General features: G+C 39.0%; 1 protein-coding gene across 9 annotated transcripts in view; it reads right to left on the bottom strand.

Annotated features, from left to right (window-relative positions):
- Nucleotides 1-25,317, bottom strand: part of NPAS3 (neuronal PAS domain protein 3) — an 861,794-nt gene that overhangs the window by 725,005 nt on the left and 111,472 nt on the right. For 6 of the 9 annotated variants that reach the window (XM_045450657.1, XM_045450658.1, XM_045450659.1 and 3 more), the window contains exon 2: nt 24,195-24,284. The exons of the other annotated variants lie outside the window; for them this stretch is intronic. In XM_045450657.1, coding sequence (XP_045306613.1) covers nt 24,195-24,284 — 90 coding nt within the window. The remainder of the gene's footprint in view (nt 1-24,194; nt 24,285-25,317) is intronic. 9 annotated transcript variants of the gene reach the window in all.

The raw sequence follows: 25,317 nt of genomic DNA, 5'->3' as shown, positions 1-25,317 counted from the left end.
TGTGAGATCATGACCTCCACAAAAATCAAGAGTCGGATGCTTACCTCAACTGAGCCACCCAAGCACCCCTATTTTAAAAGCTACAAAATGACAGTACTGATTTCTCATCCACTACTTCCGGAGTGTGTTCGAAGGAACACTAGTCCAGTGGATGGCAGTGCTTTTGGATAAAAACCATCTATGGACAAATGTATTGGGGAAAATGTTACAGGACACAGTTCCCCTCCAGTAATTTCACAATGGGCATCAGCTCATTAGTTATGCACCCAAAACCTGCTAGCTTTGTTTAAGGCAGTGTTTGCTAAAGACCACCCATTTTTCAAGGAACACCTAGTAACAGCCTGTGAAAAGACCTTGGGAAACAGGATTCAGAGAGCAAAAGCAGGTAAAAAAGCCAAATAACATTTCCTTTGTTAAGCCATTTTCGGGAGAGAACTAAAGTAAAGGGTAACCAGGAAAAGCACGCTTTTATAGATGTGTATAGCCTCCTGATGGGTTCCCTACTTACAGTCTCTCAGATCCTACAAGCTTCTGCTGGGATGCCACTCAGTTCTCAGGCAACCACCTCCTATGGCTTCCCCTCCGTCCCCTTAGATTACATACGTGCTACGCCCAGTTTTGCCTCAAAGTTCTTGTCCATGAGTCTCTCTCACCTCACAACCCCCAAAGCCTCTGAGGTGAACTCAAGTTTCATTTTTTTTTTTTCCTATCAAGACTTTCTCCAACTTTCCTGGTTTTTACCCTCCTCTAATCATCACTATTCTGACTGGTGGTGATGCTCACTCGAACACTTAATTGCCTACCTATTCCCTTAATTTCTACTACTTACTTCTCAACTATATATAGCCACCAATATATCTGAGTTTTTCTTTATTCATCTAAAGAAACATCAGACTGATATATGTGCCCAGACAAAAACACTGATCTCATCCCTAGTCTCCCCAGAAACACTGTATATCGCTTTCTGGTACATGAGAAACATTTTTAAAACTTTATAAATCTTTATTCCTCAAAAGTACTGGACACATAGGAAGAATTCAGTGTAAGAAAAAAATCACAGTCTGAGGATTCCAGGTAGTCAACCTTGAAAATTTATGTACACATCAGGTATACATGAGAGAGAGAGAGACCGTTCTGCTTTGGAGGGAAAAAACCATGGTAATCAGTGGAAAGTATTTTCTGTATAAATAGCGATTTCTCCAGTCAGTGAAGAACAGTCCTGTAAATAACCCCACAATGGGTGAAGAAAACAATCTAAAGTGTCTCCAAGAACTATGTTTTTTGAATGTGCATGCATAATTACGAGCACAGGCAAATTGGAGCTTGAAAGCCACCAAGAAGGCAGATATTACCAATGAAAGAGCAGTCACTCATTTATATTTGGGAATGTAATTCCAGAAGTCTCCTAAGATTCATTAGAAATATTGGTTTAAGTAATTCCCAATTATTTTCTGATATTCAATGTATTTAAACTCTAAAAAATTCTAACTCTAAAAATAGTATTTTCTCCAAATTTTACTTATTTAAGAAACCTAAGAAATAGGACACTGCACGTTTGAGTCAACGAGGAATTATTTCTCCCTATTTCTGTGCAACTTCCACCAGGATGGAAACAACACTGGGAACATGAGTTTGCTCTACAAGAATTTCTTCCTCATCTTAAACATAAATAGACTTAATATTATTACATCATATTGTGTTACTAAAAGGTTGATTCTTTCCAACAGAAAACTTCTGATAAAAACCTAACTACTCTGCTTTTTATCCGATTTTCTCTCGTTTTTGGAAATCATTCACATGGTTTTAGTTTTTGGTAGGACACTAGCTGGCACTTTACCAAATGACTCTAAATTGATTAACCATTACCATAGATACCAACATAGGCACCTCTTCAGAGCAGAGATCATCTCAGTATTTGGGGAACAAATTTCAACACAGTCTCCAAACTCTGAATGCAGAGAAGTAGTGCTTCTTTCATTTTATTTGTAAGCCCAGAGCCAAATCAGAACTATGTGCACATTACTAAGGAAAGAGTGTTCGATTAGGTCTATCCTTGGGATTGTAAAGCAAATGTGCATCTGATATTTCCCCGATTAGTCATAATTCCATCATCCAAGTAACAGAACTACATGTATTTTCAGTGACGATTCTGGCAGTGAAAATAGTTGATGTATTTCCTATAAACAGAAGCCAAAAGGGGCAAAAAACTCACTGCAATGTTTTTGAACCACCCAACACAGATTCACTTTAAAACACTATTTAAGTACTAGAAACTGTCATTAAATCAGATCTTCAAAGTGCTAAGCGGAAGAAAGTGTTAATTAGTAAATTAGGAAAAATACCATTTTTAGAGTGGAAAAGCTTTCTTTTACACTTTTCAACATTTACAAAAAACAACTTGATAAGGTGTAATTTGAGATTTTTATGGAAGCTTGATTTATGCTTGCTTTTTAAAAAATCCCAGCACCTTTTATCCAATGAGCTCAATGCTCTCTAGAATACATTTTTTTTCCTGTAAAAAAAAAAAAAGTAGAACAAAATAAAATAGAAAGTAAGGGATCAGAGAGAACATTTAAATTCAGGCCATAAAAGCATCCCTGGACACAGTGATCATCAGCAATGCAGTCAGCTGACCCAGACGAATATATTCCCGAATGATCGATCAAGGGTACACACACAGCTTGCTCCAACATCTCCTCCCAAATTTTGTTCATTTGTCACCTTCACAGTGAACCCTTTTCTGGCCACCCCTATTTAAAATTGCAAACCCCACGCCCATCTCTGGGACTCCTGAACCCATATTCTATCTATTGTCCTCCCTATGACACTTATTCCCTTCTTATATATTCTGTCATTAGTCCATTTGCTTCTTAGCTGCATAAATTTCACTACTGAAAGACCTCACACCCTTGCCTTCTTTACCTGCTGTTGTATCTTCTAGTGTTTCACACTTACTAGGTGCTCACAAATGGTTATTTCATGAATGAACAGCAACAAGCCTTTTTATACTAGACATCCAAAGTCCTGGATAGCTCTGTTGGTACACTGAAATGCATGTATAAGAACTTTCCATGGTGGGGGGAGGGGAAACACGCACACAAACCAAAAATAGTTCTTGTAAAGTTATAGACATTTAGGAAATAAATATCTGTCATATATATTCAGTTGAAAATACTTTTTTTGTAAGTAATACTGCTCTGGATTAATCAGATAAAGATGAAAGTCAAGAATTTTGCCAACAGTGTTTCTTGCTAACATTACTCAGTTATGCCTTTCAGCTCAGTATATTGTATATGAAGGATATCTTGTTAAAACAACTGTTGAAGGCAAGTCTTGTCATATCAGACACACTCTGTACCCTATGGGAACTCAAATGTTCCAAAGTCTATGTTAATATAATCTTACTGCTCTGCTGAGCTCAAGCAAAAATCGGTTTTTCAGTGCCATGTAAGGCTTTATAAAAGTACCACATTATCTATATGTCTTCCAGAAATGAAGGAGAGCCACAGTAAGGATTATGCTGAATCAATTTAGGAAGGTAAATATTGTTAACAAATACCATAAAATAACATGGTAAATGATTCCCATCTCCATTTTTCAACTAACAAGAAGTCTGTACTCTTCTTGATGTAATTGCTAACATGGTACCTATGGGAAAAGAAAATTCTCCAGCTCAAGGGATCCAAGCGGCTTTTCAGCACAGGGGCTCTCTACTTGCTAATGCAGATTTCCCACGAACTACTTCATGAAACTCTACAAATTTGTACTTTTTGCCTGGCAATGTAGGGTCTCATTTTTGCTTACCAACCTCTCTATTCATTTTAAATTGTGTGATGATAGAAGACAAAGACCCTTGTGTTTTAGGTTTTTAGGGTTTACAGAGAGCTTTTTAGGGAGGACTGAGGGAGAGGTGATAAACAAGGTCACAGGTTTTTGTTTTTAACTAATGACATTTCCAGTCTAAGGGAGCAATTATTGCAGAAAAAGTGAAAATGTTTATTACTTACCAAGAAAGTGCTTGTTTCACTGGCTGAGGATTTTTAAGGACCAATTCTTATTGTTACAGAAACAAACACATAGAATTATGAACGATTTAAAAACTGAATGTAACAACTCAATCTATTTCTACCAATTAAAGTAAAAAACCAAATCTTAAAATGTTAGAACTGAAACAAAATACAGATTCTTAGGGACTGTGCAAATACAGTATATTGAAGGTATACTGAATTATCAATTAACATTCAATAAATAAATGTCTCCCTAAAACAAGTATTTTGAGTTAAATTAACTTAGTGTTGTACTTCTCCCTTTGTGCCAGCTCAGAGGCCAATGTTTAGCACTAAAGTTGAAGTTCTGCATCTGTTCACAAGGAGAAGCTAGTATCAAAATGTGCCCTGGCCCCCTGCCGTGACAGGCAGGTGGACCAAGAGACTGTGGCAGGTTCAACCAGGAGAAAGGAGCTCACTGGTTCTACCGGGTGAAATCAGCTTCATGAGCTGAGGTAAGGAGACAGAGAAGATAGCAAGCACACAGCTTCAAACAAAGGACGTGGCGACCTTTAATGATATAACCAGATCTATGAACTTAAAAAAGAAAATACGATCTCCAAAAAAAGGAATTAAAAGGTTTCAAAATGATGCACACTAAGTTGCTTAACATATGCTAATGAAAGAGTCAACTTCCCGTACAGGATATTCATGCTCATCATATTCTTCAAAGTCATCTGAACACATAGGGGCACCTGGGTGGCTCAGTCACTCAAGTGTCTGACTCTTGGATTTCTGTTCAGGTCATGATTCAGGGTTGTGGGATCAAGCCTCATATAGGGCTCTGGGCTGACAGCACAGAGCCAGCTTGAGATTCTCTCTCTGCCCCACCATGCTCCATTTGCTCATGCTTTCTCTCACTCTCTCAAAATAAGTAAAATTTTAAAAAGTCATCTGAACATGAAGATCCTGGTAGTCCAGATACTTGTAGCAATCAACTATCATCTGTAGCATTAAGTACACAAAATCTTAAAATAGTTAAAAATTTCCACAAAAACCAGTGCACAAGAACTACTGTCAAAATTCTCTAACAACGGAGCTCTGAAATTCTAGTGTTGCAATAATGAATGTACTCTTAGGATTTAAAAGGTGAAAACCCTTGTCTTGCACAATAGAACATCTCAACAGAGGCCTACCTACTGAGGCAAAAAATATTTCCAGTATAAATTCTAAGGAAATTATGATTACATGGGATTTTTTCCCATCTCTAATTGTTTACCTAGATGGAGGTATGAATCACTAAGGGTGTGAATTTTGAAGTTCATAACAGATCAGAAGTATGTATGCAAACCTCCCCTCAATATGGTGGCTGTCAAAAAATTAATAATCATCACAGAAGTTACTTGTGCCATTAGCAAACATGTATATACAGTCCTTCTCAGGTATTGACTGAGGCTTAAGAAATGACAGGTCATTCCTGCATTGTCCTCTGCAACATGCACCTGTTCCATGTTTGATTGGCATCTTGATTCACCACTAGTATTTACCAACGAACAGAGCTGAAGGTCATTACTTGCTGATCACTAGTTTATGTCACCCACTCCTATCCTAGAATCTTAACATATATTTGTTTCTTGTACAGTCAAACATAAATTAAATGGAGGCCATTTCTTATAATAATTAATCTATTATATAATCCAACTATTCTGGGTTGTCTATTCATGCCCCCAAATGTTTCTCATCTCATGAGTTCTTCTTGGTGCACTGCCAATACATTTAATTTTAATAAGTATCTCCTGAGTGAATCCTGTTGAAGAATGTAGGTCATCATGTAGATGACAGCCAGCATATTGGACCTTGAACAGGGACTCTCAAACTTTCAGGTCTGCAAAACACCTGGAGTCAGGAAATCACACGTTCCCTCCACTCAACCCCACATTCACACAGTAGCCCTCAAATAAACCTTGAAATAGTCCATGCCTGTGGAAATAGAAAATCTGTATCATCTTCTCATTTTTTGATTATCCCAAAGCCTGTCAGATGGCCTCTGTTTCTTATCCACTCCATGCAAATGCAAAGGTAGAAAAATCTCACATACTCCGCTACTCTTCAGTATACCAAAACCATATAAATTATCAAACCCAAGTTTCTATCTTCAAGGTCCCATCAGTCTTACCCCTTATTTCTAGTCAGTCTTTAATAGAAACTCTTATTTCCATCCTCTGTCAGATACAAACATGGCTTATTCATTCCCATCCATCAAGGGCCAGCCTAAGTTCCATCTACCCCAACAAGAGTTCCCCGATTCACTACAGCCATAAATGGACTTGGTTGTCCATACCTGCAGAGAACAGAAACATTTACATCATTCTTAAGGTACTTAACATGCCTTGTCTGGTTACAAAAGCACGTGACATGTTCCATCTCCTTGCCCTGATTTCATTTCTTTCCTACTATAGAGCACTACCTTTTTTAAGATTATATATTCCTCTCCATATTTTCTGCCCTTCGCAGTGGAGTATACACTCTATGCTGTAGCAACTTCGGATGTCCTGTTTACCACAGAATACCTAGGGCCTAGAACAGTGCCTGTCACTTAGTAGGTATTCAGTAATTGCCAAATCAGCGAATCATCTATCTTAGATTCCCCGATGGCCTGAAACTTCCTTGAGATTAGGTAATGTCTACAGTTTTTCACAGAAAGAGAATAAATACTTTTTCTTGGATGGAGCCAATTAACTTTCAAAGCCACCACATCCTAGCCCAATATATTCCATTTTCCCCAAACATTACCAAGTTTTCTAATAATTAAAAAGGAATTAAAAGCCAGTAATGATGTCACCATCATTTAATTCTTATCTAATACATTCTATCTCCTATTGGGATATAAACATAAAAATTTCCAAGTTGTAGAGACTAGGAAATTTTTAATATTCAAAGACATGTATTTATATATACATTTTTTCTTTGTATCTATTTTCCCTTATAGTATGTGTCACAAGTCTACACAAATTAGTATGTGCCAAGTTTCCTGCCCCAGAAAGACAAAGACTACATGTTGAATTCACTACCTATTAATTTCAAGGAAACGAAAGGCCTAAAAGTCCTGGCTATGCTAGATAACCATGCCATGTGCACACATTTCCACATGGCCATGCCAATTCTTCCCTGACCCACAGCATCCCCTGCTATTACAAATCTTTGTTTAGAACTGAATTTTCTAGTTTTGTGGTGTGGGTTAGGATGGGACCACCTACCACATATTCACTGGGAACCTAAACCAAATTAGATCCTGGATACCCTGGAGAAAAAGACAGATACAGTAACACATTACTTCTCTTTCAACAGCACAGGCATGCACTGTATTTCTGTCACCAAGAAACAGCACATATTATAAGTTCGATTTTTAATTTATTGTGTATTTTGCATGTACGTGATAAGTTTATTTAGATTTCAAAAATATAAGACATGATTTCTATCGCATTACTTTGTAAACAATACTTGCCTAACTAAAGCTATTTTCTACATGAAATTTTAAGTTCTTTCCTTTCTGAGGCAGAGGTTGGGAGGTGGGAAGACAGGGACTCTCAACCAGTCCAAAACAGTACAGTTAAAGAGCAAGAATATTAATATTTTCCATGGTTTATTGAAAAGAATAATGGAGGGGCACTTGGCTGGCTCAGTCAGTACAGCATACAACTCTTCATCGGGGTTGTACGTTCGAGCCCCACGTTGGGTGTAGAGAGAAGTTAAAAATAAAATCTTGAATAATAAAATCAGAATTAAAATACTTTTAATGATACCAACATAGAACCCCTTCCTCAGAAATGTGATAACATGCAGTTTACATTTCTAGTTAGCATAACCACTTTATATTGTACTTCTTATTCAAAGGATTTTCAGAATAAAATTATCTTCTAGTTTACATACATTTTGTCACTTTTGTGGTTCATACATGTTAAACAGTAAGTAACGGGAATTAATCCATTTAATGAAGCAAATTTAAAATGCCGGATTATACATTTAAAATGTCATAAAATGCCTACTTTTAACTACTGCTCTAGAATAAGGGTAAGAAGGAGATACATTTGCATTGTTGTCATTGGTTGTTTTAATGATCTTAGTTTTCTGAATACTTATATAGCTGGACATGATTCAAAGACTCCATTCAAAGAATTACTAAAAATGGTAGCCTTCCGAAAACATTTTAGACTGGCCTGTTTGACCACTGAATTAGGGCTTTCCTGAAGATGTGTGAACAAACTAATCGTGGTCTCTCTTTTAATCATCATGTTAGTGTTGACCCCAAATTTTGAGAGCAGATAGACAGGATTGAGTAAAAATAGCGATGTCTTTTTACCAAGTAGCATGAGTATTCTTTGGTGGGAGCTCAAAAATATTAATAATGATAATGTTATTGTTTCGAGTGGTGATAAATCATTAATATACCATGAGGTTCAACAGCTAGATCGGAATCACTGAACAGGCAATCGATTACCGAACAATCTTCTGAGTAAATCTGTCAGGAGAGCAGCTTTGCCCATTAGGTGATATCAACTAAATTTTGAGAAGTAAAGAAACGTTCAAATTACTTTTTGGCATAAACTAGCAAAACCAAAAGTTCACTTTCAGCCTGCCATAATGGTCTAGATTCCATGCTCAACAATTTCTGAATCTGCATAAAAAGTCAAGCTTCAAAAATTAAAGTTCAAAAAATTGTAAAGATGCTTTAATGTATCTATATCCACATAGCACAAAGTCTATCTGGACTATTCCATGCTTTATCATAATATCCTTGTGTTCCTACTGGGCTAAATCCTCCCCATTTTGCTCACTGGAGAGTTGTGCCTACTCAAGCACTGCATGAATGCAGGACCAGGTACATAACAAAGAATGCAACCTCAGCTTTCCAACCAGCAGCGTGATGCTCTGACCTCCATGCCATGTGCTATGATCATGAGTGATGGAGCTGTTCTGACTGCAAGCTACTTTCAAATAATGATCCACAAAGTTAATCAAAAGGGCTTCCCTGTTCAATATTTACCTGTTACTCATTGACAGCCACTGTCTGCATCGCCATCTACAATGTATAGAATGGGATCAGAAATACCGAGCTCAAACAGAACCTGAGTGCCTCACTGAAGTACCAGGCACAATGAAAGCAGAATTAAGCTGCTCTTCAAACCACCTCTGACACTGAAGATGTCTGCACGAGTTTCAAGGTAAAAAACACACTGCTACTTCCTGAACTTGGAGGCCCAATTAGTTGCAGATAGTAACAGGGATGAAAGGAAGACCACCACGTGAGAAATAAAAAAAAAAAAAAAAAAAAGAAGAAGAAGAAGAAGAAGAAAGAAAAGGAGATATTAGGTATCAAAATATAAACATGGAGGGAAAAATAGTAATTTCCTGTATTGGGGCAAAAAAATAATATTCCCTTCTTGATGTGATCTCCTTGCTTTTATGTACTAGGGAAGTCATATCTGTTCTGAAAATTATTTTTCTCATTTTAATACACATTCAACATTTTAAGCTACAAAATAATAAGAAAGCATTGATCTTTTTATGTGTTAGGTATTTAAATACTGGTTGCTAGTCTGTCAATCAAACATACCCGGAGGGGATGCTGACCAGCCTCCATATCCACCTCTAAAGAGAGGCAGGTATCGGACTGATCGTAACACAATTCTCTCCGGTTATTTGTACTATCTGCTAGAAAGCAAGGCTTACTACGAGATCTTATTCTTCACATTTATTATCCATTCAGCTTGGCAGGTTTTGAACATGGGGTTTAAGGAAGGACAGTTGCTCAAAATGGTAATCCTCTTTTACCTAATTTTTCCTAAATGCTCACTTAGGAATGATAAACACTATCTGAACATTTAGTATATGCCAGGCATTATTATAAGTACTTTACATGTATTGGGGCATTTACTCCTGCAATAAACCCTATGAGAGCGATTATTACCAAGTCCCAGAGGAGAAAAATAGGGAACAGAGAGTTTATGTCACTTGTTCAAGCTCCCTCAGTAAATAAATGACTCAACCAAGGTTTGAGTACCTCACTCTCCATTAGAGCCTGTGTACTTACCCACTGCACTGAAGTTGCCTCTAATTCCATTTAGCACTGTTGAGAGGGTGAGACAACCACTGGCCTCGAGTAAGAACCTTAAAAAGGATTGTGGAGTGATAAATGAATCACTATCTTAAGGAACTTGCAATCTTACTAAGATATCCATCCACAGACACTGTTTTATCCTTTTACTTGTAAGTTTATGACCTGCCTCCTCTTTCAGTTTACGAGTTCCTAAAAGGTACTTATTTGCATACATACCATTGAATGCCACCACACGTGTGATACAGAGTAAATGATGCATTAGAATTGAATCTCGGGTTTAATATTGACTTTCTTCTCTCTTTTATATCCCCTCTCAATCCACTCCATCAGGAAATCCTGTTGGCTCTTTCTTCAGAATACATCGCAATCCAAATTCTTCTCACCATCGCCACTTCCAAACCCTGAGTGTCAACCAACCACTGTCCTGACCATAGTAGTCTCGGAATTAGGCTCTCTGCTTCCACCCACGTCCCCCTGAAGCACGTACTCAACTAGCAGCCAGAATCATTCGAAAACTTCGTTCAGACTCCATTGCTCCTCACATCAAACATCCTCTCATGACCCCATTTCAAGTGGACTAAAAGCCTGGCCTGCCAGGGTTCTGTGTGCTGGCCTCTCTCCTCAATCTCCAGCTGCAGTCCCTATTCATTCCCACCCACTGTACGAGTCCCCCCAGCATTCTTTGTAAGCAGCAAAACCTCTTCAGCTTCAGAGCCTTTCTGGCAGGTGCTCCCTCTGCCTGGAGTATTTCCCCTGCTGCTATCTGGATGCCTAACTCGCTCACTTCCTAGGAGTCTTTACTCAAATGTCATCTTTTTAACTGGGGCTGTACCTACATGAAACCCTAACTGACCCATCTCCACCCAGCACTTTTTTCCCTAAGTTTTATTGCAATTGTTAGTTAACTTATGTGGTAAAATTGGTTTCAGGTATAGAATTTAGCGACTCATCACTTACAAACAACACCCAATGCTCATCACAAGTGTTCTCCGTAATGCCCCTCACCCATTTAGCCCATCCTCCACCCATCTCTCTCCTGCAATCCTCAGTTTGTTCTCTGTAAGAGTCTCTTATGGTTTGCTTTCCTTTCTTTTCCCCTTTTCCCTAGGTTCACTTAGATTCCACGAGTGAAGTCGTATGGTATTAGCCCTCCTCTGCCCTGACTTATTTCCCTTAGCATAATACACTCTAGCTCCATCCATGTCATTGCAAATGGCAAGATTTCACTCTTTTTGATGGCCAAATAATATTCCATTGTATATTTATGCCACTTTTTTTTATCCATTCATCAGTCAATAGACATTTGGGCTCTTTCCATAAATTGGCTATTGTTGATACTGTTGCTATAAACATTGGGTGCATCCCAACAGTCCTAATTCCCTCTTACCCTTCTGTTTTTGTTGCACACAACTACTGCCACAGAACAGACAACATGATTTGTTTCGTTTGTAACGTCTGCTGTTTACTGCCTGTCTCCAATGCCCTCCAACTTTCACGGCGGAGATTTCAGTCTTAGTTCACTATATATCCCACACAATAGTCCTGGTTAAATTTTTTTTTTAAATTTCTTAGTGTTTATTTTTGACACAGAGACAGCATGAGTGGTGAAGGGGCAGAGAGAGAGAGAGGGGGAGACACAGTATCTGAAGCAAGCTCCAGGCTCCATGCTGCCAGCACAGAGCCTGATGCAGGGCTCGAACTCAGGAACCATGAGATCATGACCTGAGCCAAAGTCAGATGCTTAACTGACTGAGCCACCCAAGTGCCCCAATAGTTCCTGGTTATATAGGTACCCCATCCATATGTTGAATTAAGACACGAGAGAAACCCTGGGGATAAAGCTAAAGCCAAGAGGCAGTGTGTGTTGTGCCTAACAAGAGTAAGTGAACACGTTTCACAGATACAAGCAGAGAGAGCTTCCATTGAGGGGTATCTTGGTTGGGGATAGATGGGGGGCAGCCCAGATCAAGACTAGAGGATGTTGAACACGAAGCTAAGATTGCCAACACCGTGCCCTAAGAATGAGCTGCTGATGACTTTGAGCTAGGAACCATGTTACAAATATTTTAATCTGGTAGCTACAGGGTAGCCCAGAAAGATATTTTTGTATTCCCTTGCATGGCATTTTGTATACAGTGGGCCTGCAGCATTTTACTTAAACTGAAGGAGATAGGAGACAAGACTAAACAGTAGACTGTAACAATCTGGGCATAAAATAATAACTCAGGTCAGGGAGATGAGAATAGAAGGTAAGTCTTTACAAAAGAAATCATGCTACAAACAGGGTATTTGACAAGAGAGGCAGAATGGAAGAGGAGTCCAATAGCAAGCCCAAATGACTACAGAAATTAAGATGAAGCAAAAGTGCAGCGTACGAGATCATTCTAGGTAAGATACGGAGCTCTGTTCTGGGGGCATAGCTGCGCAGTCCAGCAAAGAGCTTCAGAATGGGGGAGGAGGAAGGGTCACTCTGCAGGTGGGCCACATCACACGGCAGCTGGGGGAGAGCCTTCACATCATTAAAGCTGTAAGATCCAAAGGTTTTTTGTTTGTTGGGTTTTTCGATAAAAAAAAAATAGAGATAAAACAATTCACTGGGTTGCCTTAAGGATTAATTGGGAATTTTCTTTGAAGTGCTTGCAAATTTGTTGGTCATTACATGTGGCAGTTGATGTAAAGCAAATCACAAGCAGAAACCTCAAGTAGTTTGGAAATCTAAAACTCGAGTTGGCAAAGAGGTAGGACTGGAGATTCATCCACTTCTAGGATAACTGCAGTGTAACAACAGATGAAATTTCTAAAAGGCAGACACAGCTGGCTTTGCATATAAAGGACACTAAATAGCATTCAAATATAATAAACTTACCCTCCTCTTTAGGGAAGGCTTTCAGTTTCTCAGGGTATTTTTTTTTTTTTTTTTTTTTTTTTTTTTTTTACAGAAATAGATTTCAATAGACTACCCTTGAACAGAAGGTGGAGGGTTATGTTTTTGGTTGTTTTTGTTCTTGTTTTTTGAGGTCAAGTATCCTCCTGCTCCAAGGGGCCACATTATCCAGTTGAAAGTGGATAAACTGCTGGGCCACACTGCACTGGTCTGCTATAAATAGTTACCAGATTAAACCTTATTAGTTGTGTCAGTTGGACAACCTGCGTAATCTCTGAGCCTTCATCTTCTCACATGCCAAATGAGTGTATTACCTACTTACTTTCCAGTACGGATGTGGAGGTCAATTATAGCAATGTCTAGAGGCCAAAGAACACCACAATTGGTGTGCCGACTTCAGCCTCATGTATCTCACTGCATATGGAAAACCAGCCAACACAGAAACATGAATGGTAAAGTTGGACCCAAACTTCATGGTCAAGAGCTCAAATTTCTGTTGTCCCCATAAGGACCAGTTTTGCCCCATAATGTAAAACCTCAGCATCCACGAGTATTTCTTGTGGATCGAAGAATAAAAGCAGCTGTATTCATTCCCTTTTTTCTCTATAGCTCAGAGCCAATCGTTTGTGTCTGGCAAACTTCTCCTTAAGAGAGCCAATAAAGATGTATGTAGTGCCAGTCAACCAAACTTGCCACTAGATCCTTGTAAAAATGTATTCTACTTAAAATCTGCTGGCCTATAATTTAAGTTTTCTAGTCTTGCCTTCCCCCAAGACATTACTCAAGTACAATAAATTTTTTTTTTAAAAGTCAGCTTTCTTTATTCCTACCACCCTCATAAATTTGTTACTAGCTCCTAAAAACAGCATTGAGCAAAGAGGGTAAACAGTCTTGCTATCAGATGAATTTATCGATCTTCAATTTTACAAGCGCTCGAGAAATCCCCCTATCCTCCACCCTCCTCCCTACTGAATGGATCTCCAAACCTTTCCCTGTAAAAACACCGTGACATGAAGGTCACTGCTTTCATAGTTATTAAGACTTAAGACACCTGATGAATTTCTCCAGGGGGATGAGAATCAGCTATTATAATTAGGTAGTCCCTAGAAAAGCATACTCCTTCCCTGGAAGTAAGCCAAGACCTTCCTGTAGTTTCTGTAAATGTGTTCTTCTCCAGGAAATCCAGCTGGTGTCTACAACACATTAGATAGGAGGCTCCGTTCCTGACTGACCCATACAGTCAATTGTACTCCTAAAACAGCTTTCTTAGTGGAGTTAAAAATGGTAGAGGAGAATCATCAAGAAGAAGACCAGGTACCTCCTGGCTTCAAGGCCAAGACATGCAATTGGCTGTGATTCACACAGAGGACCCCTGACAGGCAGTGGTCAAGAAAATGATGCTGTTATGAAAGCCTAGGTTGGTTGAAATTCTATTGATGACAGCTGCTTCTGAAGGAAAGAGGACTCTCCTTGGGGTGCTTGGGTGGCTCAGTCGGTTAAGTGACCGACTTCGACTCAGGTCATGGTTTCACACTCGTGGGTTCAAGCCCTGCGTCGGGGTCTGTGCCCACAGCTCAGATCCTGGAGCCTTGCTTCGGATTCTGTATCTCCCTCTCTCTCTGCCCCTCTCCTACTCGCTCTCTCGCTTTCAAAATAAACCAACATAATAATGAAAAAAAAATTTTTTTTAAAGAAAAAAGAAACAGAACTCTCTTCAACTGGTACCAAGTAAGAAAAAGGCAAATAGTGAGGCTCTCTATATAATTACTACTGCTTTTCTTATGTATTGCTCAGATTCTATATACTGGACTGGGAGAGAGGGAAGGGCAATTAGGTTTTAAATAAGATGCAGTGATGGTCTACTTAATCACATAAATCTCAAGCGGTCAATTCCAAAGAACCCTCACACTACTAAGTGAATCACAAAGGTCTCAAGTTTGACAAGGGAGAAATAACCTAAAAATGATTTCCTTACATGCTGGTCATTGAACCAAAATCCTCCCAGGACCCAGACTTCTCTCTGCTTTGAAAACTAGATCAAAATATCTCCATGCTCTACAAATAGAGCTCTTGTTTATAAGTACTTTAGAGAATGATGCAGGAGATGGAGCATGTGAGAAAAGGAGTTGATAAATGACCAGAAAACTCCACCTCAGCACCCAGCAGTTACTTCTCATCCATGTACATGTTCTGATCTTACAAGGCCTTGTTACTATAACCCACTACACACCCTTCTCACCGTCAGCTTCATCCTGTAACTTACAAATAGTTTTGCAAACTAGATTTTTAAAAAAAATAGGTGGTAGGGAAAGATTTTTCTGCTAAAAATCTGTCATTAATGCCACTAATATCACTAGCTCTTGCTGGAGTTCTCCTGTGTGTGTGTCTTCCCCCCAAGAAAAAGAATTTCAATTCCCCCAACAATCAAGTGATACACGTTCAACAGGAAGATACAAACTACCACCGGAAAACAAAAGTCATGAAAGGAGATCCCTACAGAACATGGTTTCTATGTGGAAGGTGAACATATACAGCTTCCAGCTTCCCTTAGATAAGCTGTTTGTGGACAAGTTAGAATGCTTGGCCCCAGAAGTTTCCCAGCTGAGACAATCTCGGGAGGAATCCCCAAGAAAAATGCTCATGTATGTAGATACAAATGTATCGAAGATGACATGTGTATCAACATACAGTTCTGTATAGTGATCCACACCAAGTTGGTAACAGTGGCTATCTGTGGGTGGTACAATTACAAAAGACATTCACATTCTCCTTTCTATTTATCTGCTCTTTCCAGATGTTCCAGGATAAAAAATGTATTGCAATTTTATTCAAACAAGCGCTATTCCAAGAGAAAACAATGAACCCAATGAAGGAATCTCCCATTCATCAACACAGAGCCATGGCCCTGGGCTTAGTCAAAGCAAATTCCAAGATTATCCCCTCAATACAACTTGACTGGACACATGGTGTGCTCTCTAAGCAACACAGTAACACAGAGGGCATTTACTTAGCAGAGGACAAGGAGCTCCCAGAATCCCTAATAGACAAATGCATGGAAATAAAATGGAGCAGGGTCAGGCTGAAACCATCATCTCCTCCCCCTCTTGTGAGGAAGACTATTAGAAAAGGTATGAGAATTTTAAATCTTTTCATTAAAAAGGATAAACCCTTTTCATTTTTTCCTGCTCTAGACACACTGCTTATACATATTTTTGATCAACAGGTCATAATACTGCAAGTGGCATTTCTACACCATTTTTATGCAGTTTTCATAAACAAAAATGTTCTTACATTTCTCAAGAACATGAAATTTCCTTGGGTATGAGGTTAATTTAACAGATTCTGAATATTCACTCAAGTTCACAATTATTCCCTTCAATGACATATTATACTTTGAATGCTATGAAGAAATAAATTCTTTCTTCATTATATAAAACATAGTAATAAGTGGAAGATAGAACACAAAATTCACAAAGTGTTCCTTTAGTAATTCACTATTTCCACAGACATAACGGCTTCTCCTACTGGAAGTAGAATGTTTACTGTTTCCATTTTGCCAACATGAGTTCCTTGGTATGAACAGCTGTACCCTAAGTTAGATAAGGAACAAAGTGATACTCATTCAGTGCATACTTACTATATGCCAAGCACCATACTAAGGGTTTTTGTGGTGTGGACCCTAGACTCTATAGTCTAACAGACTGAGGTCCAATGCAGGGGTCAACTATTTCCTGTAAAGGGCCACACAGTAAACATTTGAGACTTGGTAGGCGATTTGGTCCCAGTCTCTACTCAACTCTGTTATTAAAACACAAAAGCAGTCACAGACAACACCTAAGTGGATGGGTATGTTCATGTCTTAGTAAAACTTTACGTACAAAAACAGGCAAGGGAATGGGGTGGGGGAGCACATGTGGCTGCTGATCCTAAATCACATTTCACCCTATCCTACCTTCTTCACCTTGAGTGAGCTGTTCCAGCCCTCTAAGACCCCGTCATCTGTAAAATGGTAGTAATAATCATACCTAGTACCCAAGCTTACTTTAAATATTAAAAACGGTCAAGCCATTAGCCCACTGATTCTCAGAAGAGATGAGACAACTTTCATTTTTATCTCCATTTCAGACTTGAGAAGACAGAAGCTCTGAGAGTTAAGTAACTTAGCTATGGTCCCAGTTCTAATAATTACGAGGAAAGGATCAAACTCAGATCCATCTCCAGATGGTTTACCCACCTCTATCAATGATTAAATATTACTGCATGGACCTGTGGATCTCTTTTTTTCTTTTGTTTGTTTTTTTTTTTTTTTAAGTAGATTTCAGGCCAAATGTGGAGTTTGAACTCACGACCCTGATACCAAGAGTCAGATGCTTAATGGACTGAGCCATCCAGTGCCTGGATGGCACCCCTGGACTTCTGGATCTCTTAAATACTTAGCTCACAAAGATTAAAGCCTCTTTCTTCCACTCTAGTGCATAAACTGAGTCCAAAAATTCACTCCAGACACATCTACACAGAACACACTCAACACACAGAATAAGCTGTTAAAGGTGGAAATTTATTAAAACCGCCGTTTATGTATAACTTAGTTTGCTGTATTATTTTTAAGATCTGGGCACCAGCACATTAGTCTCCCTGTCTCTCTGAAACCACCATTAGTGATTCAGAACACTGTAGTTCAACAGCATGCCTACAAAAGGTTCATTGTAGCTCTATTCCTCTCACCTTGACCTCTGCCTTCTCTTCTCAGGTTTGGGGGTGGGGGGAGGTCTCATACATATCACAGGTGTGTCAGGAACCAATTATTTTTAAAAATCTAGGCAGGCACTTCTCTAATGAAAATACACACTCTGGTAAAGCCAATTAATATTCTTTCATTTTAAATCATGCTTCCTGTGCCTGTCCATTTTTACTCTCTGCCACTCTATTTTGAGTTACAAAATATGGAGCACCTCAGGGCACCTGGATGGCTCAGTCAGCTGAGCATCTGACTTCAGCTCAGGTCATGATCCCATGGTTCGTGAGTTCGAGCCCCCATCAAGCTCTCTGCTGTTGGTGCAGAGCCTGCTTCCGATACTCTGTCCCCCGCCCCCACCTCTGCCCCTCCCCCACTCGTACTCTCAAAAATAAACATTAAAAATAATACAAAAAAATATGGAGCACCTCAAGCCAGGAAAAGCAATTAATTTGTAGATAGGTTCTGAACTGGATTTCATACCGTTGGAGTCCTGCAAGATGTTTTTAAGTCAAAAATCACTTCAAACTAACAAACACAGCACGACTGCCCAGTCTCCATGAAAACCACATGAACTCGGTTTCTAACCTCAGAGGACAGGCTGACCCGGTGGGCCACTCTCCCACATTTCCTGTCTCAGGTCTGAGCCACTTCCAGAGCTGTCCTCGGACTTGCAGTCCTTGTCCCATCCTTCCTTTCCTGAAAACTCCTCCAAGGCTCTCACCAGATGGCAGTCCACCCTAATGCCTTCACTTCCCCTTCTTCTTCAACCTCAACTCCTGTCACCCTTTCCCTTCCCTCAACTCCTGAGGAACATCATTTGCAACTCAGTGCACCATAAATACCCACCTTTTAGCCCCAGTCACTAGCTCAAGCACCTCCCCCCCAAATCAAAATCCCTTCCACCATGAAGATCCCAGGGCTCACCTCCACTATTACAGGATGACCCTTTCATGGCACCACTTCTGTACTTTTTACTTCTCACTCAAGACACCTCTTACACAGAATCCCAATTACTTGTTCCCATCAGTTTTCTAGGCTTCTGCAGGGCAGAGGTTTTCTTAGTCACCTCTAAGTCACTTTATGCAGAACAGCACCTGACCCATGGATGACGATCAAAATATAGTTGTTAAAGGAGTGAATAAATTAGCTCATTTTTAAGCTACTCTGGCATTAGCCCTAAATAATACACCATCCAGTTTCCTCAGACACACCGCTTCAAGTCATTTACAGGCCAAATCATTGGTGTGATGTTAAAATTAACTGGGAGAAAGCACCAGAAACCATGCTGAGGTCTAAAAGGCATGATGTGGAATTCAGAATTCATTTGGATTTTTAAAGGCTTGAAGCAGCTCTTGCTACAAAGTTCAATGTCTGTTTAACATGCAGATTCTATTAGACCTCTTTATGAAGTTCACTGTAGATTTCTCTTTCCTCAGTTCTTTGTTATTTACTGATCCAAACACAACTGGCATAAATTATTCCAATGGCTGGGGGGGAGGGGCGGGGGCCGGGGGTGGGGTTGGGGGGGAGGTGGATGGGGGCTGTATAATTGCCATCAATCAGGTTAAACAATCAAAACAATTTGCTGCTGCTGCTGCTTCTAGAGCTTCCTTGACCTTTCCCTCCCCATCAACACAGGTGACCACCTATCCACCCCCCCACCCCCCCCCAGCAGCCTGCCTGACAAGGAACCGGTCTTGTTCTCCTTAATTGGGATAACATGTGCAAGTGGTTAGCACTCTGTCTGGCACAACATAGCTGATAATGACTGGTGAGTTCCTTCTTCACTCATTCTCCTCTTCTGGACCTTGATAATTCCTTCTCTCTTTTGAGTCTGGATTTTCCCCATTTCCAAACCCATGCCTCTTGGCCAAAGCCAGCCTTAACGCCACCCTGAGCAGGAGAATGCCCTCTTTCTGAGTGTCTCATCAAGAAAGGAAGAAAACATCACCTTCTAGCCTGAAATTAATCTCTCCAATCCTGTCATGGTATCTGAAATTATTCCATTGGAGAACAACTCCCTTTTTGCTCGAATTCTTTCACTGCAAGGTGCTTATTAAAACGCAAAGGGTCCTGAGAAGAGCAACATTATCAGTTAACAACACCTGATCTGCAAGGAGGGGTACAAACAAAAATGCCTGTGGGGAAGGGCCTGGGCATGAGACATGAACCAGGTATCCAGGTGGAATGAATTTCAGAGGTAAAAGGGCTTGGATGCAGAGGCAGAAAACAGACAAACCTCACCATTTTGCCAACGGCTTCTTTCGGTGACCGCTCTAGTTGCTCTCATCAGTGACAAACACCTTCTCAATCTTGGCTGCACTTGGAGACTAAGAACCCTGGGTTAAAGCCCTTTGTGTCCAATGGCTACTGCAGACGCGGTCACAACAGTTTGGCATGTGCTCAAGGAACATTAGTCACTTGAGCTCCCGTCTCCCCAGACGCAGTCTTCTCAAAATTTTAGTCAAACAGTTGTTCTTACACACAGCTACGGTCGTGTCAAACCACACGGCCGAACTCTGTCCACCTTGGAGGCTATGAAGTCCTTTCTCAGTTTGTTCCTTTCTAGTTCCCTTCTCTTGCATTCACATATTAACACAGGTGATTTCCACCGTATTTTGTGGTAAAACTCCTCTCATGTCCATGAAAAGTTCCTTTCCAACTCAAGCATTTTCTTGCCTTCATTTACAAGTTTAAAGTTATCATAGTTACTATGGAGGCGATGTCTGGTCTTTTCTCAGACCCTCCATACTGCTTTTATTTCTTTGTGGGGAAACAGGAAACAAGACAATTGTTTTAATTGGAAAGAAGTGTTCCATCTCCCAGTCAAACCAACTATTTTACAGATGAATTCACTAAAATCCAGAAATAGGATTACAAACTTAAAGACAGCTTAAAATGGAGCAAAGGGTATGGGTTCTGTAAGTTTCAGAACTTACCAAAGTGCTTAAGTTTCGTCAAAATTTGCCCCAACACTATGGTGTTTTTGAAAATCTTGTATTCCTACCCTTTGCCAAAAAATTCATTATCACCAATTACAATTTTAAGTTTTCAGTTGGCCACGTCATTAGCACTTAATGTAAGAAGTTCGGATAACTGCCATTGTTTTAAAATTCTTAATTATAGACATTTTGAATTAATCACAATTTTCTATTCCTATGTACTTTAAGATAATTCAAATTATTTACTTTAATAATTCCCAGTAATATTCAAGTCAAACCTCTGTTAAAATAGAAGCAAATTCACAGTTTATAAAACAATAGAATTACAGTGGGAAGGATTAAGAACAGTGATGTTCCGGTAAATATTTAACAACTAGTTGCAGACAGAAGGGCACCCAATTTGCAGCATTTTCCAATTTCCATAGTGCAAATACTTTGCCCAATTTCCAGTTACTAACATGAGGTCAGGGATCACAGAATGGGAAATATGTACATACAATGGATTCTCATGGGCCCATGCAAGTCGGCACTAACACATTCTGATAGGAGGGACCAGATAGTACAGCCTTTTCATTCCCGAACCCTTTTCACATCATCAACCATTTCTTTATTTATAACCTGCTGTATCCTGAACACATAAGGACATAATACCTGTACATTATTACATTTATACATTTATCTACCAACTGTACTGCAGAAGCTTTCCATCAGTTTTTAGATAAAAAACACATATTAAGAGATGTTTCACCTCAGGGCCCACCCCATGCACACACACATGTGATGTACACTTACACAAACACATAAAACAAAAACAGAAGCCTCGCAAGATAAAACACACTCTCATATATGGAATGCACTAAAACTCTCGATTCTTCTCCCTTTTTTTCTTCATTCTTATCTTGACCCACTAAATTGCATTCGTACCCCACCATTTGGGTAGAGGTCCCAATATTGAAAAACAGTGCTGAAATAGACTAAGCTGGTTGAAGACACAATTATAGGTCATTAGTCTACATCTATCCCGATGTCTAGTAGTAATTACTGAGGCCCAATAAGGTTAAATAAGTGTCTAAAGATGCACCTGCCATCAGTGACAAAAGATCCTTCAAGGCAAGTGATAATTCATTACATAGAATCAGGATAGTCATGGCTTACAAGTGAAAGCTAGAGTCCCTTCCACGACAACCCCCCCCCTCACCCGAAATTGACAGAGAAATTTTTAAGAAACCTGTACCGACCCCATCATTGACGAAAATTTGGTCCTTCATCCTCTGTGGCCCTGTGACCAACCTGCCCATTTACCCAGGAAGATGAGGCAAATCTGAGCAATCGTCATTTCCCTATTATTGATAATATTCAACAGTGTTGAAAAGGTACCCATCTTTTTCACAAAAAAAGAACATTTCCAGTCCTGTTGGAAAAGGAGCTATAGAATGCCAATTACTATTATATAAAATATACATACTTCTACTATATAACATACACTAAGACCAGCTTTCTAATAACCAGAAACCAAAGACTGAGTTGCAGAAAATACTCACTCAGGAAAATGAAAGCTGAATCCATGGACTTTTCTCTTCAATGTGTTCATGCACCACATGCTTTTTTATAGGTGCTATTAAATGTACACTATAGTTTCAAGACAATCCAGATAAGCGTCTTCACTAAAATACACAACACCATTAATCATCTCAGTGACAGTGCTCCAATTTAACATCTTGGAGATTTCCTCCCCTTCTTCATCATTTATTTGCCAATATTTCCTTGTTATGAATATCCCCCTAGTGACTTTCCCTGGCAGTCACAGCTGTGCTGCCTACTGTGTCTACCTTGACTACAAATAACACAAATTCTTTATAAAAAAAAAAAAAAAAAAAAAAGCCAGGTCTTCAGATAATACCTACAGTAAGAAGGGTAACCTTTCTGTGGGCTGAATTCCTGGAGACCTCATCCAGGCTCCCAACTTTAAATTGACAAGCCTCCGCCCCTAACCTGATAGTAATTTCAGACACGTGAAATTGGCTTAATTACAAATAAACAACAGTTGGCCGTTGGCCTCCAATTACTTGAATGGTCAACAGTCAACTGCTGCTTTCAGATGGTCCGTAAAGAACCCCCTTCTTACACAGCAAAAGGCTTTTTCAAAGTATCCATGAATCACAACAAAGCCACAAAACCACGAGCAAATTACAGGAACCTGACCACCAAGAGCCATAGCAAGGATGACTCACAGATAACAAGAATTTTTTTTGAAAATTATCAGTAACAATTTAGCATTATAATGAAACCAATTCTGATGAAAAGAATAATGCTATCGAGACAACAGAATATCAAGAAGCCAGAGAGAAATAAGCAGCAAAGATACAGGGAAGAATCCCAGCTCGATCCAGTATCCATTTTACGTCCCCTTTAGAGAGCAGTCTTCACTGGCTCCAGAATTTGCTGATTATAAAATGGAAACCATGAAAGAAAATGCTGTACAACCAATCAGAGGAGTAAATGAAAGTAGAACTCACCAGCTTGTATTCAAAAAAGGATTTTTAAGGAAAAAGGGTATTTTTTTTTTTTCAATACCAGAACTCCACTACAAAAGAAGTTGAGAGTTTGAAGACAAAAAACACACTGAAGTATATTTGCAAAGTCTATCCGGAAAGTCTAATGCCTTCAGGGTAACTGTTTACCTTATTTTCTATTTTCTACAGAATAACTTAATTAATTAATGGTTACTGTTGCTTCAATCAGTATTCCACAACTTTTATGGAAAGCCTAAGTGTTAAGCTTTTTGGAAGACTCCAATTTAGATTATTGTTAAAAACAAAACAAAACAAAACAAAAACTTCCTTCTCAGCAAAAGCAACACAAGTCAAGCTATGATACATTAAAATGCCTTTCCTTCCCAGAGCAGAGTGTTTACTTCAGTGATAGTAACAACACCTCATTACCAACAGTGCAGATTCTGTTAAGTAATGGACAAAGCAAATGGCAGCAAAGGCAGAGGACTCAACTTCAATTTAACTGTCCTGTAAGGTACATAGTAATTAGCTGCAAAGCTCTGAAATCTTAGCTAGCATGTTAAGTCTGCTACATGACAGTATAATTTGACTTCTTAAAGGATTATGCAAATTACAACTCATCATTCCATTACAGGATTGAAAAAAAGTGACAGCTAATTTATACATAACACACCTTTCAAATCCCTAAGATGCGTAGCACCTGTGCAATGTATTTTGCCGAGATTTTCTTGCATATAAGTACTTGTTTATTGCAATATAAAGAAGCTTACCTAAGAGCTTTATTAATATAGTCATTTAAAAAAAACTTTTAGACCACAGTTTCAAAAGTATAAACATTTTTTTCGGTCTTGATTTCAAAGGCAAATTTTGTTGGTTTTTGTTTGGTTTGGCTTTTTTTTCCCCACTAGATGAGAGAAATATAAGGTTTCAATACAAGGATATTTTTGAATAGCTGGCAACCACAAGCACTGATGCACGAGCCAGAAGGAAGACTCACAAAGATTTCAACATACTTCTGGTAGGTAGATTCACAGTAGATTCCGTCATATCTGTAGATTTTCCTACATTCTGATTGGTTGGGCAGAGGATGCTGGGCAGTTATTCTGTAGAGGCATCAAAAACAGATAGACATGACTAGAGGTTCTCTACAGTCGACCGGAATGCAGGATAACAAGTATGTTGAAATTTAATATCTTTTGCTTTTTATGCTTTTGAGCTATATACATAGTTGCAATGTGTACATACATTTTAGAACATTAACTTCCACTTTTAGAAACCTGCATCAGAGAAAACAGAAGACTTCATTCTTGATGAGAACAACAAAAAAAGTTTTTATCTCAGAGTCATAAAAGTGGAAGAAAGACACAAGGTCTAAAGCTTAACTCACTCTACAATCCCCATGATTATATTCTAAAGGAAATGTTAAAAACCAATGTCATTAGTGTTTTTGTTACAGGATTGTCATTAATTCGATCATGCATTACGATTGTAGGCAACGTAAATTAGCTATAAAACCTTAGTAAAGTGAATATATTTTCAGCTTTACTCAATTTATAGAGAGTTTGTATGCTACTGACTTCTAAAGGGATATGATACAGCTTTCAGAACTAAACCCAATTAAGGAGGAAAACACAAGCGAGACCGTCGGGAGCACAGGTTAGATGTTAACAGGCACCTGAGATGCGCTGATTACAGTGGCTCCAGGTTTCTTGGCAGTTAAGGCAAAAAGGGGAAAAAGGCTGATACAATTTTCATCTGTATTACTTAAGCATATAAATTCATCTGAGACTCCCTGCATTATATAGACATAAAAATGCTGTGAGGTTTCTGACCATTTCCTTCAAATGAAAATTTCTTAATTCAGGGAAGAAAAGTATTTAAGGACTCCATCACATCGTATTATGGAGGAAAGGAATGTAATCAATACACAATATCGGTAAGTACAAAGCCTTTCATTATAATACCACTCCACCAGAAAAGGTAATATAATATTTAATCCTTAAGCATATATATTTAATATCTTCTTAATTATTGATTAAAATATATAATGGGTTCGTGGTTTTGAGTGTGTGTGAGAACTCAGATGACTGTGTTTCCAATTTCTGTGGAGTGGAATATTAAATTACTTAATATTTC

The sequence above is a fragment of the Leopardus geoffroyi genome, chromosome B3 (assembly GCF_018350155.1).
Source record: "Leopardus geoffroyi isolate Oge1 chromosome B3, O.geoffroyi_Oge1_pat1.0, whole genome shotgun sequence".
NCBI classification, from domain to species: Eukaryota; Metazoa; Chordata; class Mammalia; order Carnivora; family Felidae; genus Leopardus; species Leopardus geoffroyi.
This window is presented reverse-complemented; position numbering and strand designations above follow the sequence as displayed.